The 16,587-nt window shown below is 37.0% G+C and overlaps 1 protein-coding gene across 2 annotated transcripts in view; it reads right to left on the bottom strand.

Moving 5' to 3' along the window:
* Positions 1–13,541, bottom strand: part of LOC143019631 (casein kinase I) — a 33,083-nt gene extending 19,542 nt beyond the window's left edge. Inside the window, exons 1-2 of one of the 2 annotated variants that reach the window (XM_076175445.1) lie at positions 13,119–13,541; positions 7,454–7,560 (exon numbers count right to left, since the gene is read on the bottom strand). In XM_076175445.1, the coding sequence (XP_076031560.1) occupies positions 7,454–7,560; positions 13,119–13,238 (227 nt within the window). In that variant the 5' untranslated portion in view covers positions 13,239–13,541. The remainder of the gene's footprint in view (positions 1–7,453; positions 7,561–13,118) is intronic. The other variant, XM_076175446.1, reaches the window with a different exon arrangement.
* Positions 13,542–16,587: the final 3,046 nt, after the last annotated feature.

The raw sequence follows: 16,587 nt of genomic DNA, 5'->3' as shown, positions 1-16,587 counted from the left end.
AGCCAAGAGGTAATAGTGGTTGAGTCCAAAACATGACCCAAGACCATGGTAAATCATACACTACACTGGACCAGACTTCTGAAATTCCTAAATGCTCCCACTTTTACCCACTGTAATTATGTTGGGAGTGTACTCACATTCATTAGCACATTGCCCATAAGTACAAAATAATGTGCATGGATCTTTAAGTGATGATGATCACACAGGAACCTCATGCGATAACAATGGATGTACTGTTCATTGTTAGCTGGGAGGTGTCATTAATCAAACACATCCTTGCCAGTTTCTGTTCAGATATAATTCTGGTGCCACTTTAACCTATTTGATAGAGCCTTATATATTCATATCATCCCAGTGGTCCATGCCATCATGATACAGTGGTACCTCTTGATTCATTCAAGTTAAGAAAAATTCAAGTTACAAAGGAACTTTTTTTAAACATTAATGACATACACAGTACACTAAAATTGTTTCCTATATATCTACACTTTAAGTCAGAGAAATATCTTCTAGGTTACTATATTTCTATTGAAACATGTGTAGAATGCAGTACCTTATGATATTCGCACTTTTGTATTTGAATTCACAGAAAAGTTTGATTTCCGAGGCAAAATTATAAAATTCTTCGCCTATGGAACATTCAAGTTCTAAGGTATCTCTACAATCCATTTGTTTCTTTGTAATTTCCTTGTTCACCACCAGGGGTGGTGACTTCAGATACTCAAGCTGACCCACCAACACCAAAGTTCACTGACAAGGTCACAGAAACTGATCCATACTAAAAAAAAAAAAAAAAAAAAAAAAAAAAAAAAAAAAAAAAAAAAAAAAAAAAAAAAAAAAAAAAAAAAAAAAAAAAAAAAAAAAAAAAAAAAAAAAAAAAAAAAAAAAAAAAAAAAAAAAAAGACAAAACTCCAGTGTTTCTACCAAGAGAGATCTATGGGCAGATATGAGGACCACTGCTAGCTATGGTACTGTTGGGTTGCACATTTCCAGTCAGTAAAACAAAACAAGTACAACTACCATCACCACTTGACCTGCACCATAGTCAATAACATTGTTTCTTGAAAAATTTGCGTACACAGTATCTCCATGGCAGTGACATCTATCATTGATACTATATATCAAGGGCTTTTTCCCCCTTAACCAGGGAGGTAGTCAAGTCAAAAGGCATATACCCACTCCCACCCACTGATACTAAAATGGACATTAAAAAAAGAAAAGAAATGCATACATGTGGAAGCAACTCCTAAATGTATCAGTATATTCCAAACAAACAAAAATAACAAAGAAACCTGAATGAACCACAGCAACCTTGCAACTCAACATTTCCTGTTGGATGAAGCCATGTAGGTATCCCTGAGTAAATATAAGTGGTGCTGGCTTCCCCCAAACACTACCTGCATTGACTAAGCAGTTGGGTTCTTATACTTTGAAATTACCCAAAATGTCACTCAATAATGTATGAGCACTGATAAATGTGCATATACCATGCAGCAAACTGGAAAATAAAACAAGTTTTGCATACATAATTACAAACAGCACATGTACAGCTGCACAGAAAACTATCGTTAGTAAATCACGCTAATCATTTTGACACAAAACAACGAAACTATTTGAGACAAGTTGAAGTCTCCATCGGAAATAAGATTATCATGTCATAGTGAATCCATATGAACTCCGGAACTATTATTCGATTCATATTCATTCAGAAGGAATTCGAACAATTCGAACCCCAGAAATACCAACCCTTCGGTATCATAAGGTTATGTTCATTAGCGAATGTTTCGACACCCCTACTAACGATAGTTTTCTGTGTAGCTGTACATTGTTGACCTTTCCCATCCATTTCCATGCACTTGTCCATCACTACCCTAAGAGCTGGGGCCCAACTGAGCATGAAAAATCCCATCACCGGCTCTATGCGGGTGCCACTGATCCCAGGGAACAGCTTCAGTTATCTAGGTGAGTACCACAACCCTCTGTTTTACAACAATGCACCTTCACATTTTTGCTGTACTGAGGGGGTGGTTCTCCAGCGATCATCTCTCTTCTCCTACTATTAGCCATATGCAGCGAGCAATCCCTGCCCTACCACAAAATACACATGTCCAACATGGTCCAAATCCATCACCTTGAGATGAGACAAAGGTCTCAGTTCAGTGTAACTTTAGCAAAAATTGGGCCCACCTCACTTGCATAACACTCACTGACATAAATCAATACACAAACACCTGCACATGTTCTATTTGCCCACTGATAACGTCACTCCCACCTTCCCAGCCCCCGTCTGCACCTTTACCCACACCCCTCCCCCTGCCCTCTTCCCCAATCACTCCTCTCCCTTCTTCTAACCAAGATCCTAATCCTTCCCCACCTATACCCCAATCCCTGACAACCTAAAGCATCTTCAGACCACACAACATCAACCTTACAACATTGATGGCATCAACACAAAAAACAAACGAACACTTCCTCAAACAACACAACATACACATTGCCATCATACAGGAAACAAAACTAAGACACTCAAAAAACACCAATTTTTCAAACTTTCACTAACATTAGACAAGATCAGACCAAAGGCAACAGCTGTGGACTCATCACCCTAATCTACCAGTCTATCTGCTTTGTGGACACAAGTCCCACCACCAAAACCCTCCTTCTTATCACAAAAGACTACTGAAACACAATCAATTCAAATCCAAACAGGCAATGAGTCCACAATGACAATGGTTAACATGTACATCACCCACCCCACACACAGTTCTAACTTTAGGCCTTATCTTAATCAAATTGCCACCATCCCTAACCTTATCATGGGTTGTGACTTTAACACCAAGTCATTGGCACAGTATATCAACAACTCCAACATGAATAGAGGGCTTGATATACTAACACAACTTAACTCATTGACAATCATGAACACATACCCCAATCATGAACACATACCCCAATCATACCTTCTACACCCTCTCCTCTCCTGATATTACCTTCTGTTCCCCCTGTGTAATCAGAACACGAACAACTCCATGGAAAGTGGATGGAGCCCTTGGATCCAACCACCTTCCAATTCTCATCACCACTGAAACCCAAAGCAAACCAGTTGGCCACAAGTACATGTACACCAATTACAAGAGAGCAAACTGGGAAAATTTTTACCGAAGAGACAGAACAACATTTTGAGACACAAAACAGTACACCAATCAAACATAAGCACTACTGTGCACACTTTTAATACAATCATACAAAACACAGACAAGAAATACATCCCCAGGGGCAACAGAAAATCACACAACCCCAACTTCTTACCAGAAATCTAAGGCCTCCTCAGACAACACTTAAACACAATACACTCATACATATCCCTCATAACATAGCAGACCAAATAAACATCAAACTGAGATAAACAACAAATACAAACAGAAAACAAAATTAGCAAAATTTTGTCAACACAATCACAAAACAAACACCATTCAGTAAATTGTATAAAACACTCAACAGCATTATACTATCCAACAGTAACATGACACACTCTCACACAGCAATAACCATGACAGTCAATTTACCCTCAAACAGAAAAGTAAACATTCATAAGTCTTTTTGGACAGACAAGCCATCTCACCCCTCATCCTGACAACCAACGCATTATTTGACGTAAGAAAGACTTCCACACAGACCCAGATGAAGAATGTAATACATAATCTCAAGCACTCATCCACCTGTGGCCTTGACCACATAAGTTACATATACCTAAAACACACTGAATCAAATGACATGTATGCACTCACCAACAATGCAAACTACAGCTATTCATATAACACTATACCCAACATTTGGAAGCATGGAAAACCATTACCATCCCCAAACCCAACATTTCCAACATCACACTGCCCAATCACGCTTCTCTGCACCCCCTCCAAGGTCATAGAATGCCTTGTACTACAACTCATCACACAACATAACCCTCTTACTGAGTCACAAAAATTTTTTTTACCACTACATTCCACGAACACTCTTTTGATAAAACTCACAAAGAGATTTACATGGCAGAATGCAGTAAGGCCCAATCATAGAACACTTCTCATAACACTAGACATTAATAAAGCTTTTAATGCCACCCACTGTCATCTTACAAACAAAATATATAACACAAACATGCACAATAATACAAAAAAGGCTGGCCAATTATCTGGCTGGTAGAAATGCCGATGCATCATATAATGGCCAATCATCAGACACCAGAAACAGTAATAATGGAGCACCACAGGGCTCAGTTCAATCCCACACACTCTTTAATCTATACCTGTATGATATACCCACACCTGACACCTCACAAATACAAATCTCTTCCTACGCAAATGACAATTACATGTACACCGTAATGCAGACAAAGCAGCAGAAATACTACAACCATACCTAAACACACTCAACATCTGGTTCACTACAAATACTCAAAATAGCTCCAACCAAATCTATAGCAACACTTCTCACCAAATGAACAACAGAACAAATACATACCACACCTCTAAATCAACAACACTCTCATATCACACCCACACCCACGACTCTTGGCATAACATTCAATACATCCATGTCATTCAAACAACTCATCACAAACATAAAAGACTAAATGCACTGAAATCAACTACAGGTACAACATTTGGACAAAACAAATACATTATACAAACAACGCATACACTCAGTAATGAATTATGTGAGCCCTGCATGGACCCCCAATCTCACTGACACATACTTCAACACCCTTCAGACCATACAAAACAAAGCTCTAAACACAATTACAGGCTGCAATAATACAACACCTATAGACCATCTACACTATGAAACAAAAGTCCTCAAATTCAAGGATCATCTTAGACATGAGAGGTACACAAACACAGCACACCCACTACACTACATAACAGAACACCCACACACACCAAGAAACACCAAAACAACACCCAAATACCTATATCACAAACAAATACTTGCTTCTCTTCCTACACATCCACCAGCCTCCGGAAACATATCCACAATCACATCATTCACTGCTCCATCAACAAACTGAAAGACAACACATTGCTGCATGCCAGACTCCCTGACATCCATCCCTCTGAATTCCATTTCCTTTGTAAGGACAGTCTACCAGGCAAGACTGTGGTGCAACCATCCAGCCCTTCTAAGCTAGAGGCTGGCTGACCGGTATTGCAGATAACTGTCCAGGATGCAACATTTCACTCCATACTATAGAACAGATTATGGAAGACTGCATTATACATAATCACGCATGCCAACAACACAATATACACTATAAAGGATTTGTGGGAAAACCTTGTTTCAGCCGTGGCGTTCCTTAGGGAGACTGGACTACTCAGCCAGATAGTCTAAGAAATAACGACGACAAATTGAAAAGCACATGTTCAATAACCAAATTAAACATGAAACTATTTACTGCAATAAATCTTATTCAAACCTTGCACAGAAAGAGTAGGGAGGAAGGGGAGGAAGGTGTGGGTGTAGGAGATGGGAGTAGGATAAGGAGTGTTAAATGCTGGCTCGCCTTGCAAGGAAAAGTGGTGGGTAAATAAAATAGTCCGAATTGAATAATTAGGTCGGGTCTCAAGACCAAGTGCCATCTCCTAGGGCCTGCACTCGACATAAATAAAGTTAGATAAACAAATAAAATAAATATAAAAATCAATAAAAACATGTACTTTACAGTCATGTTATCTCTATGGTTATTTACAAACACTAACAAGCAAAAAACTCGCTACCATAATTGGGCATGGTCTTGAAATATGCTTGTTGTGTAAAATACATACATACAGATACCAAAGGCTTTTCCCCACTAGGTAGCCAAAATAACAAAGGCATAATATTCACTCCCTGGAATTCCATCACAATATACTCCACTCCCATCCACCCTGCTCCCTCCCTCTTATCTTGTCTCCTCCAGGATGATGGGTCAGCCTTGAATCTCGCCCACTGCACTTGGCCAGAAGCAATGTCACAAGACACAGCACATCCCCAGCAAGGCCACTTCATTAAATCAGCAACCCCCCTCTGTACCCTCATGCAGAAATGGAGAGCATGGGGAGAAATCCCTTTGGGCTGCATTAACTTATTTTTCACACAGCCTGAAGGGATTTCTCCCCATCTTCTCTATTTCTGCATGAGGGGATGGAGAGGGGGATCATCAATTTAATGAAGTGGCCTTGCTGTGGATGTGTTGTGTCTTGCAACACTGCTTCTGACCCAGGGCAGTGGGCAAGACACAGGGATAACCCATCATCCAGGAGGCAAGATAAAAGGGAGGGAGAGGGGTGGATGGGAGTGGATTTTATGCCTTTGTATTTTGGCTACCTCCCTTGTAAGGGGGAAAAAGCCTTTGGTATGTGCATGTACTTTACACAAGCATATTTCAAGACCATGTCCAATTATGGTAGCGATTTTTTCACTTCTTAGTGGTGGTTGCTTGTAAATAACCAGAGATAACATAACTGTAAGCAATTTTTTCACTTCTTAGTGGTGGTTGCTTGTAAATAACCAGAGATAACATAACTGTATATGCAGCAGTGTGTCACATTCAATTAGTGGTACTTCAAAACGACATACAGCATTATGTTAATGGCAAAGACGAGTCACATTGGTGCCAATTTCCTTTCATGCATTTACTTGTACTTTAGAATGGAAAACATCAAATTACAAGGATTGTTTTGTTTTCAAATAGCAAATGTAATAACAAATGAAAAAATTAAACATGATGTACACATCTACAGCTGTGTAATTTTTTGTATTTCAGTAACTGTGGCGATAGTATATGGTTACATACACATCAGTTATCAACATTCAATCACATCATTACACTGACTACACATTACATTAATGGTTGAGAAGGGTCACAATTAACCATGCTCTCAGACACATTCACATCAGCTGTGAGGATTACTAGTGTGTGTGTGTGTGTATATATGTATGTATGTATGTATGTATGTGTATATATATATATATATATATATAAAATTATATACAGTATTAATACCATGCAATTCTTCATGCATTTATTTAAATTCTGGAATGTAGAATATAAAACTATAAGCCTCATCTTGCTGTAAAATAGCTTATTACATTCACTACTTTTGTGCATGTCAGGGATAAGAAATCCAAGTTTTTACTTTTGCATCATTTGAATACATGATGCAAGATGTTGTCACTACCCACACCATCAGCTAATGCCCTTTGGAACTACTAGTGAAGACTCGTCAGTGTTCACTGATTTGTGGCTGCCATGAAGACACTCATACTGCATGTATAGAAATTTTATTCTTGTCCTTTGGATAGTAGTAAATTCAATTAAAAAACAACAAACTGGATAGAAGAGAGATTATTGTATAGTCTAATGATAGGTATTTAGCTTAAACATGTGCCCCATGACTCAAAGAGTACATTTACATACCTTATATGAGGGATGCCAACTCCCCCTTGAAGAATTTTGTAGACTTTGCTCTCGTAGAGGAGCTGAGGATGCCGCGCTCGCATTGCCTCCAGCTTAATCGCAACCTCCTGCGATGGTAAAATGAAAACTTGTTAGCAATTCTGTTAACCTCCACACAAAACACAAAAACACCTCATCCTGCACTGGCCCACCATAGCTTTACCTAAACACAATATTTTCTATTTCTTGAATGACTTATGGGCGAATTCAGTGGCTTCTGCTGGTTACTGGGGAGGTGAAGATCTCCTGGAAGAGAGACCTGGGACAACAGATCAAGTATAAATGAAATCACTCCATCAGAAATAAACAAACAATTCATAATGTTTGGACATTTCATATGTCAAATGCCACTTCCTATAATTTTCTAATAGACTCTTCACACAAGATGAGAGCTTCAACCTTACAAGAGCACCAGACATGATAAAAATGCCACAGAGTGGATAAGTATTGTGACCCCTTCACTGTAATGGTATGATGATGATAAGGTTTAACATCACACACTCCCCTCTATCGGGAGGCTAGGATGGTGCCCCTCACAGAGGGCTTTGTAGCATGGAATTTAATTAACTATGCCCTTGGTTCAACTTCATTGGTGGCAGGATTCGAACCGCCCTCACCTCGACCTTTGCCGCAAGTAACAACGCCCTAACCCGCTCAGCCAGTGAGCTTCCAATGTAATGGTTTATGTAGGTATAATGAAAATCTATTATTCTCTTTGATAAAGCCCTATATGTGGGTATAATGAAAATCTATTATTCTCTTTGATAAAGCCCTAAGGCCAAATTGTCTGAAGTAAACTTTGAGCTTTCCCAAAAGAACAATTAACCACAAAGAGGAGCCTGCGCCACCAAGCTAAGGTAAGAAGGCAAAAAGCCATACCACATAAGTTTCAATATCAAAAGAATTTATTCTTTTATACCACATAAACTAAGGGCCCAGTCACACCAAGCTTAAGACCTGTTTCCGACCACCAGCAACCTGGCTGATATGTGCTGTTCCTCTGTTTATAAAAAGAATTCAAGACAATGATCCAATTGGAATGAATCTCCCCCTCCTCCCTGTCATGAAGATGAATATGAAATAGCCTGGCGCTAACCACAAGAAAGTGCTTTCATTGACGGTGGTCAGAAACAGGTCTTTAACTTGGTGCGACTGGGGCTTAAAGGAATACAAAGGAGCAATATTCAAAACATGAATCTCAAAGACAAAAGGCTGGTCACCATCATGGATGACTTATAGGCATGGATAAATTACAAAAAAAAAATTCCCCAAACACTGTTGTACATATTTTTTCTCATGTTACTCTGTTAGATCAAATGCAACTGAGAATCTCAAATGAGCACAGCATTCTAAAAGAATGTGAGCCCTTTCTCTGCTGAAGGGGTACCACACAGGTAAATAAAATTGTCTGATGATAACCAGCAAGTACCACACAGGAGGCAGGAGCTTGTTCTAAGCTTGTGTCCCTGAATCAGACACAGATGACTTGGACACTGGGAAGGCCAGGAACCTTGACATTGCTAATAACCCACTGACTAGTTACATGAATCTGGAGACAACTTCAAAGCAATGGACACTATATGTACCTAAGAAGGGAAGGAATGATCCAGTACATTAGGTAAACCAAGAATTATTAGTGAAGTTCAATGCAATGGACTTGGTCAGGCAAATGGCTTGGGGTGCAACACATCAGTTTCTTTCCAGCTATCCAGTAGCCAAGGCAACAATTGTGTTCAAGGGCAGATGAAAAGAATGATGAAAAACTGGATAAGCCAAGGTCATCAAGATTCTTTTCAAATAAGTAGACTAAACAATACAGAACCGGGTATGATTATCCATACTGAGATGAAGTACAACCCAGATATGTTGAATTCTAACCTTTATAACTTAAGATTGCTATGCAGCAGCAAGGGAAAATTCAATAAGCACCTAAAGGAATCTTGACCTGAAAAACACAGGTTAGTGGACAGTCCTCAGCAAGCAACTGTTGAACATGGTGCATAAGAATCAGTCTTTGTAAGGTGAAAAACAAGAAAAAAAAATTATACATGACACTACTTTAACCACTTCATGTCCTGTTGAAAACAATAATCACACCTGCAATCTAATCAGGCTAGTTGAAGACAGTCTTAGAAATGGTGAAACATTAGTTTGTGATCATAATTTTGAGAATACTGTTTGGGTAGAGAACAGTGGCCAAAGCCCACAGATTTCTATTGAAGCAGTTAATGAAACTTGTATATTCAAAATGTACGGGAGTAGACATTATAGGGAGAAAACCTTTTAAGTTTACCTTATATTCACCAAAACTGACTGTGAGGCAGATGATATCCAAAACTTGGCACCAATAAGTATGACCAAACACTGTCCAAAGCTACAATGCTAGAAATTATACTGATGGAAAACGAAGTCACAAAACAAACACCCCAAAGCTGAGAAGCTTTTTCAATTAAGTGGAATGAATTGGCCTACTGAAAAACAAAACCAATAAGAAATGGAAAATTACACAATTCAAGATAGTAACAGTGACAGAGAGAAAATGAGTCTTGTTTTATGTTAAAGATCAGGGATAGCAAAATTATGGTAAAAAATAATAATAACTATCCAAATTCTGACATTGTAGTTTAACCATTCAAGGAGGAGGCACTATGATTGGAGGGGTGGTGCATGGGTGTGAAGTGGATATATGTTTTGACTCGGATCTATATAAGGGGAAAAGTTCTTTTGATATGCATTCATATATGCATGCTTGTACAAATGTATCTATACAAAAGTGAAAATAAGAAAATGCCTCTAAATTACTGCCCTGCATCTTTAAAACCACACATATGTAAACTCCTTTAAGAAACCTGGGAAATGTTCAAAATCTGGAGGACAAAGATCACGTTAATGAAACCACATGCCTTGGCTTAAGGCCAATCCTCTCTGCCCTTTTTAATACCTTAAATACAATCTTGACAATGCAAACCAAAGGATTCTATTACACAAACTATGTGATCTCAAGGGAAGTAAGATCATGAAGAGCAAGAATCTAAATGAACAGAAAGTCATCATAACCCTCAAACATGAAAACAGAATAAGCAATACACTTAACTCTGTACCATGAAGGATTATACCGAGATAAGCGATTTCCTTGCTCTTACATTTGTCATTAATGTTAATATAAACAACATAATCTGCTTTGCTCACAACACAAGGTTCTTCTGAACAATACTCTCTCATCATGTAACCTTTTATGACATGACTTTGAAAAAAAAAAAATTCATTTAATTAACTATACTTGTTCAAAAGAATGTAATCCTTGGACGGTCTCCAGCTGGCACAAAATGCCACAAATCAAAGCTCAGAACCTCGGGGTTATGTTTCAGCATACTGTGACTTTGGAGAGCATACAATAAATGTAGTAAGATTTTTTTCAAAGATCATGCTGGATCATAAGGCCATTCAGATCATGGGATTATATTACATTAACTCTAAGTCTTGCTTTAGCAAAGCTGGGCTATTCCTTGTTAATGGAGGTTTGTGAGAGATACAATCCAAAAGTTTACAACAGTGAAAACTTAAAGGCATGTAATTATTCAGAAAGATTAAGTGACTAAAACCTCATTTCTTGGAAATGAGATGTAAATGTATATGTACAATATGTATATATGGTAATACTCGTTAAAAATCCCAGAGTACTTTGCAAGCTCATTAAGTTAGGCCCTGTCATGTCATAGAGGTCACAGCTGTGATATGGACTGAAAGGAAGAGCTGGAATACTACTTTGGGAACAAGACAATATGACTGTCTAACTGCATCTCATGAGAAATCAAAGGAATAACTGCTCTACAGGACACTTCAAGCACCAGTCAGAATGATATTTGTCACAAGGTGACACCTCTGACCACGCAGTTCAGTAGAACTAACAGGTTGAGAAAATGGATTATTGGCAAAATGTGCTTAATATCGATCAGCCTGAGCAAACTTCATTGGCGATCAATCAATCTGTGGCCACTGGTCTCTAGTAGAAGACCTGCGTGACCTTCAGGTAACCAGCAACAGCCTCCAGGTGGGACAGTATGTATAATTCACTCAGGAAGATATATTGCATTGTTGTCTAGGGATTGTTACAATGGAACCTTTGAAAAACCCTAGAAAAATTAATTTTGACAAGAACAAACTGAAACTATAAACTGGTAATAGATCTACAATAACACTGGTAAGACATCTATAATAACACTGGTAAGACATCTATAATAATACTGGTAAATTAAGGAAGTAATACCATCACTGCTAGTTACACAAAATACCATGTATCATTATGACAAAAGACTGACAATCTATAGTCACATATCAAATTCTTGGCCGAGAAAACACAATTTAAAGACAAAGCCTTCAATTAAAAAGTTCCAACCAAAATTATTTAGAATCAATAATGAATTATTTAGAATCAATGATGACTTTGTTCCCAAATGGTGTTTTCTCGGTCAAAAATGCCAGTTCTATTCCAGTATCACCCAAACATATTATACACTTTTCTTTCTTAAACTTGAAAGATCTATTTCTATTTAATGGAGTGGTTACATTAAGTTAAATTAAGCTAGGAGCTATTGGACAATGCAAGTTTCGTGTTAAATATCCATGCTTGCGTGACTCTGGAATCTTACCAAACTGGTAGTAGCTGCCATCTTTAAACATCTCAAATTTTGAAAACCATAGCCAACACTTGGCAATTGCTATCCAATCCTAACCAATGGTTTATTTACTGATATTAACAAACGAAAAACTGAGGCTTATTTCCGCATGGCCAATCCATACCTTTTGGCTTTTTTTTTTTTTTTTTTTAATAAATATCTATTGTGGCAAAGTTCTAAGAAAGTGCTTATTCCCTGCTAAACTTTGATGTCCCAATAAATTTTCATTCTTTTGTCTTTGTTAATGAAAGGCCCCCAAACCCATGAGATTGCGGCAATACCAGTCTTAATTTACCTAAATATCATCTCTTATAAAAATAAACTTAGGTAATGTTGTTGTACATACGTAACAATAAGCTTACAAATTAGAAATATAAACAGCAGAAACAAGATAATCACAATGCATTAGACTACAAATAAGGAAAAAAATTTACACAACAATCTACCTCTTCAAATAAAAAATAATTTCTGCTCTTGTCTTGAATTTATTGGCGATTTTCGATGTATTACGACTCAATTTTGCTTCTGCAGCAATTGATAGGTCGAATGTATGGTGTATGGTATTGGTCAACTTGACAATCCTCACATAAACAAAGCAAAACGACTACTGCCATATTTACCACTTCAATGATACTTTAAAAAAATTCTCATTCCTCCAGGCAATACCACTCTAACTCGATTGATTTAGAATAAAACTAGCATTTCTCATAATGAAAGAGTTACTGGAAACCAAAGAATAAACTATGAAAGTTTGTAAAATACGATTGCTGATATTGGACTCAAGGTCCTACGATCCATTCCATTTCTTCACATCTCCGTCACAACCACAATTACTAGTCCCGTATTTCATACGCCAAAAAACTTATAATAACGAAATGGAATAGATCACATGATGGGTCTTTACAACCTCTTGTTTCTTGTAAAAATACAAAACAGCTGATGCAACTCACCTCTCCATTTGTGATGTTAATGCCGAGATAGATATCCCCGAAACTGCCACTGCCTATTTTCCTCACTAAACGGTACTTTCCTCCTACAACAAACTCTCTCACACTTGCTAGAGACGACATGATGTCTTTCCTCTCTTTTGGCAATACAAAAGTCAAAAAGCTAAGCTAAAGCGCTAAAGAACTTGATAGTTTCTCATTGGGCCTGACACCACTCCTTTCACGTCTTGGTCGGACTACACAGGCTCGCCAACTGACTTCATGTTCGTAGCTGGACAAGCAACATCTACGATTTCCTATAAGTAATTTATCTATTCTTCCACTTTGAATAAGTAAATGATGTCTGATAATATTTCATATAATTATATTTCATTTAGACTGTGAATATTTTCATCCGGGGTTTCTTCTTCGACAAACAATGTAGAGAATCCAGAAATCCACACACCTTATTGCTACGGTTGGTATGCTTGCTATTTTTCTCTTTCCGCGTATAGATGATCGAAGCGATGGAGTGAAAACCCCTTGTCTTTTGAATTCTAATCGCCTTTGAAATCAGCTGGTCCCGAAAATAAGAGAAAAGACTATCTTAATGTCGCCAAATGTTAATTATATACTACTTGATTCCTTATTTTCCAATAGTTGGGGAAAACATAATGAAGGAATGATTGTACGCATATTTGGGTTACATTTGGTGGCAGGTTGCGACAGTTGTATTTGCATTTGATTGTTTCAGTATTTTGTCCATACAATTATGCAAAGTGCTGTATAACAGTAATCATTTTAACGTAGCCTCTGGGTTCACACTAAGAACGTACCATCCAGTTTTAACGGATTATGACAATGGATAAAGTTTGATCGTCTGATTAACCCTTAATCGACGGTGATTTTTATGAAGGATTGTGACCGGATTAGTATAGATTCAATAACTACTGTCATGCTATCGTATTACTTCTTAAATCTAAGAGAACCTAATTTTTTCTAATTAATGATTAAACATACCCCGATTAACCCCAAACCGACAGCGATCGTTTATGAGCGACTTCCTTCTGACTTGTAAATTTCATGGTAATTTCCAGGCGATTTTATTCAGTAGTCGGGAATTTACGTTCCACTTGAGAGTGAAATTTTCAAGGAGAAAATTGCGTTAGAATGCACTAAGTTTAGGTAATACCTGTCACATCTGCCCCCATGTTGCATGTTGCAATAGTGGTTGAGAATCGAACGGGACCTTTGTCCTCACAAAGTTAATCGATATCGAACAGACAACTTGGGAGGGAAGGAAAATAGCAAACTTTTGGAGAATGACCTCCCACCTTATCGAATAAAATATTCTAGGGTTAAAATAAGATAATTTACAAGAATATCGCATTCATAAACGGGATTTAAAGATATGTTTGCTCGCTATCTCATACACAGGCTTGGGTTTAGAAAAGTGTGATTATTCCTAAGGTGAAAAAAATAATATGGAGCCAACCAGAATTTATGAAACAATAACGAATGTATTTGCAGCAATGTGAAGCCGGCGGTCCCCTCTGTATTACCGTTTTTACTCTTTATGAAGTAAAATAATTTATTTATAATGTTAAATTTCATTTCCCTAGCATTAATACATACCAATTAGATGGCAAAACACTAAGAAAAATATAAAGATAAATAGAATATAAAGAGACAATGCAAAGTAAACTAGAACTAACCTAATTAGTCATGCAAATATTAACCATTAGATTGATAGAAAATAAAAGAGAGGCTGTGAGAATTGAAAAGAGTGCTTGGTGTCGACTACCTTCACCTAATTAGATTGCATACATGAATTATTTATTTATTATTATTATTATTATTATTATTATTATTATTATTATTATTATTATTATCATTATTATTATTATTATTATTATTATTACATATTTTTATCATTATATATATACTGTATATATATATATATATATATATATATATATATATATATATATATATATATATATACATGTATGTATATATATGTATGTACATATATATATATGTATATATATATAAATTTATATATATATATATATATATATATTTTTTTTTTTTTTTTTTTTTTTACGTGGTGAAACAAATGGGTGGATTTAATGGCTTTACCAGTATATTGTGTGACTTTCATACTCAAGAGTCGTTCTTAGAATTTTATTTCTTTCTGATTGTTGATATCCTGTGTTATGGTTTTGGTCCATCCGGTTACTACTCATACTTAATCTTTGTGTAGTGTTGTTTGTAAAAAGGATCTTGTTTGAGAGTTTGGTGCCATGTTGTGGAGGCGTATTTAGATGTGGACGTTACAAGTTGTTTCTATAATGTATATTAGTTATTCAAATATACAATATAGATGACCCCGGAGAGTGCGGGGTGATCTAATAGAGGTGTTCAAGTGGATCAAAGGCTATAACAAGGGTGATGCAAACAAGGTCATCACAATAAAACAACAGGGCAGGACTCGCAGTAATGGGTATAAACTGGACAAATTTAGATTAAAGAAGAAAATAGGCAATAATTGGTTTACTAATAGGTTGGTCGATGAATGGAATAAACTTAGTAACCATGTAGTAAGCGCTGAATCTATCAGTTGTTTTAAGAAACGATTAGACAACTTTATGGATGGGGATGACAGGTGGTGATGGATACGGAACTGCCTAGTGTAGGCCTTATGGTCTCTTGCAGTCTCCTTTATTCTTATGTTCTTATGTAATCTCTTTTCTCCAAAACTTGTACTTCACACTGATCTTAGATATTTTGGTTTCTCGTTCGTTTTCATTGCTAGGCCTTTGGTGCGTGCTGGGATGTAAGAAAAAAGTATGCCTTTTTTTTCCCGGATCGTTGTTCAGTTCTACTGTTGGGCGTTTTCCATGAGTCATGGTCGTCTGCAATGAGCAACGGAAATATATATATATATATATATATATATATATATATATATATATATATATATATATATATATATATATATATATATATATATATATATATATATTCTTCTTTTTTTAAGGGTATTGTTGTCTACATAAACTCCGATCATAAATTCACGGTCTATGTTGACAAGAATATGGTGCATACCTTGCTTGGATAGGGTAACCGATAGCATGCTGGTCTCGTATTCATGTAGAAATAGGTTCGAACCCCGCAGCCCTCTCCGATCACTAGCCGTTACTGTTACCTGCCCCAACAGTCTCCAAAGCGCATAATACAGAGGGCAAAGGTGACAGCTTCGGCCGCAGCTACTCAGCGCCTCCTGGTGTAGGCTCATTATATTCTTCTTCAAGTTGGTAAACATTCTCAGGCTTTGCTGTTTTGTTAGTGACATCTTAGTTGCAATGCCATTCTTGTTTTGCAGTTTATGTTCATATTTCACAGTTTCCAGTTTTAGGTTTGAGATAAACTATAGTTTATCTCAAACAGGAACGGCTCTCTCTCTCTCTCTCTCTCTCTCTATATATAT

This window comes from Oratosquilla oratoria, chromosome 37 (assembly GCF_046742065.1).
Source record: "Oratosquilla oratoria isolate Oo_2021 chromosome 37, ASM4674206v1, whole genome shotgun sequence".
Lineage (NCBI taxonomy): Eukaryota > Metazoa > Arthropoda > Malacostraca > Stomatopoda > Squillidae > Oratosquilla > Oratosquilla oratoria.
Note: the sequence above shows the minus strand (reverse complement) of the source record. Positions and strands in the feature narration are given on the sequence as shown.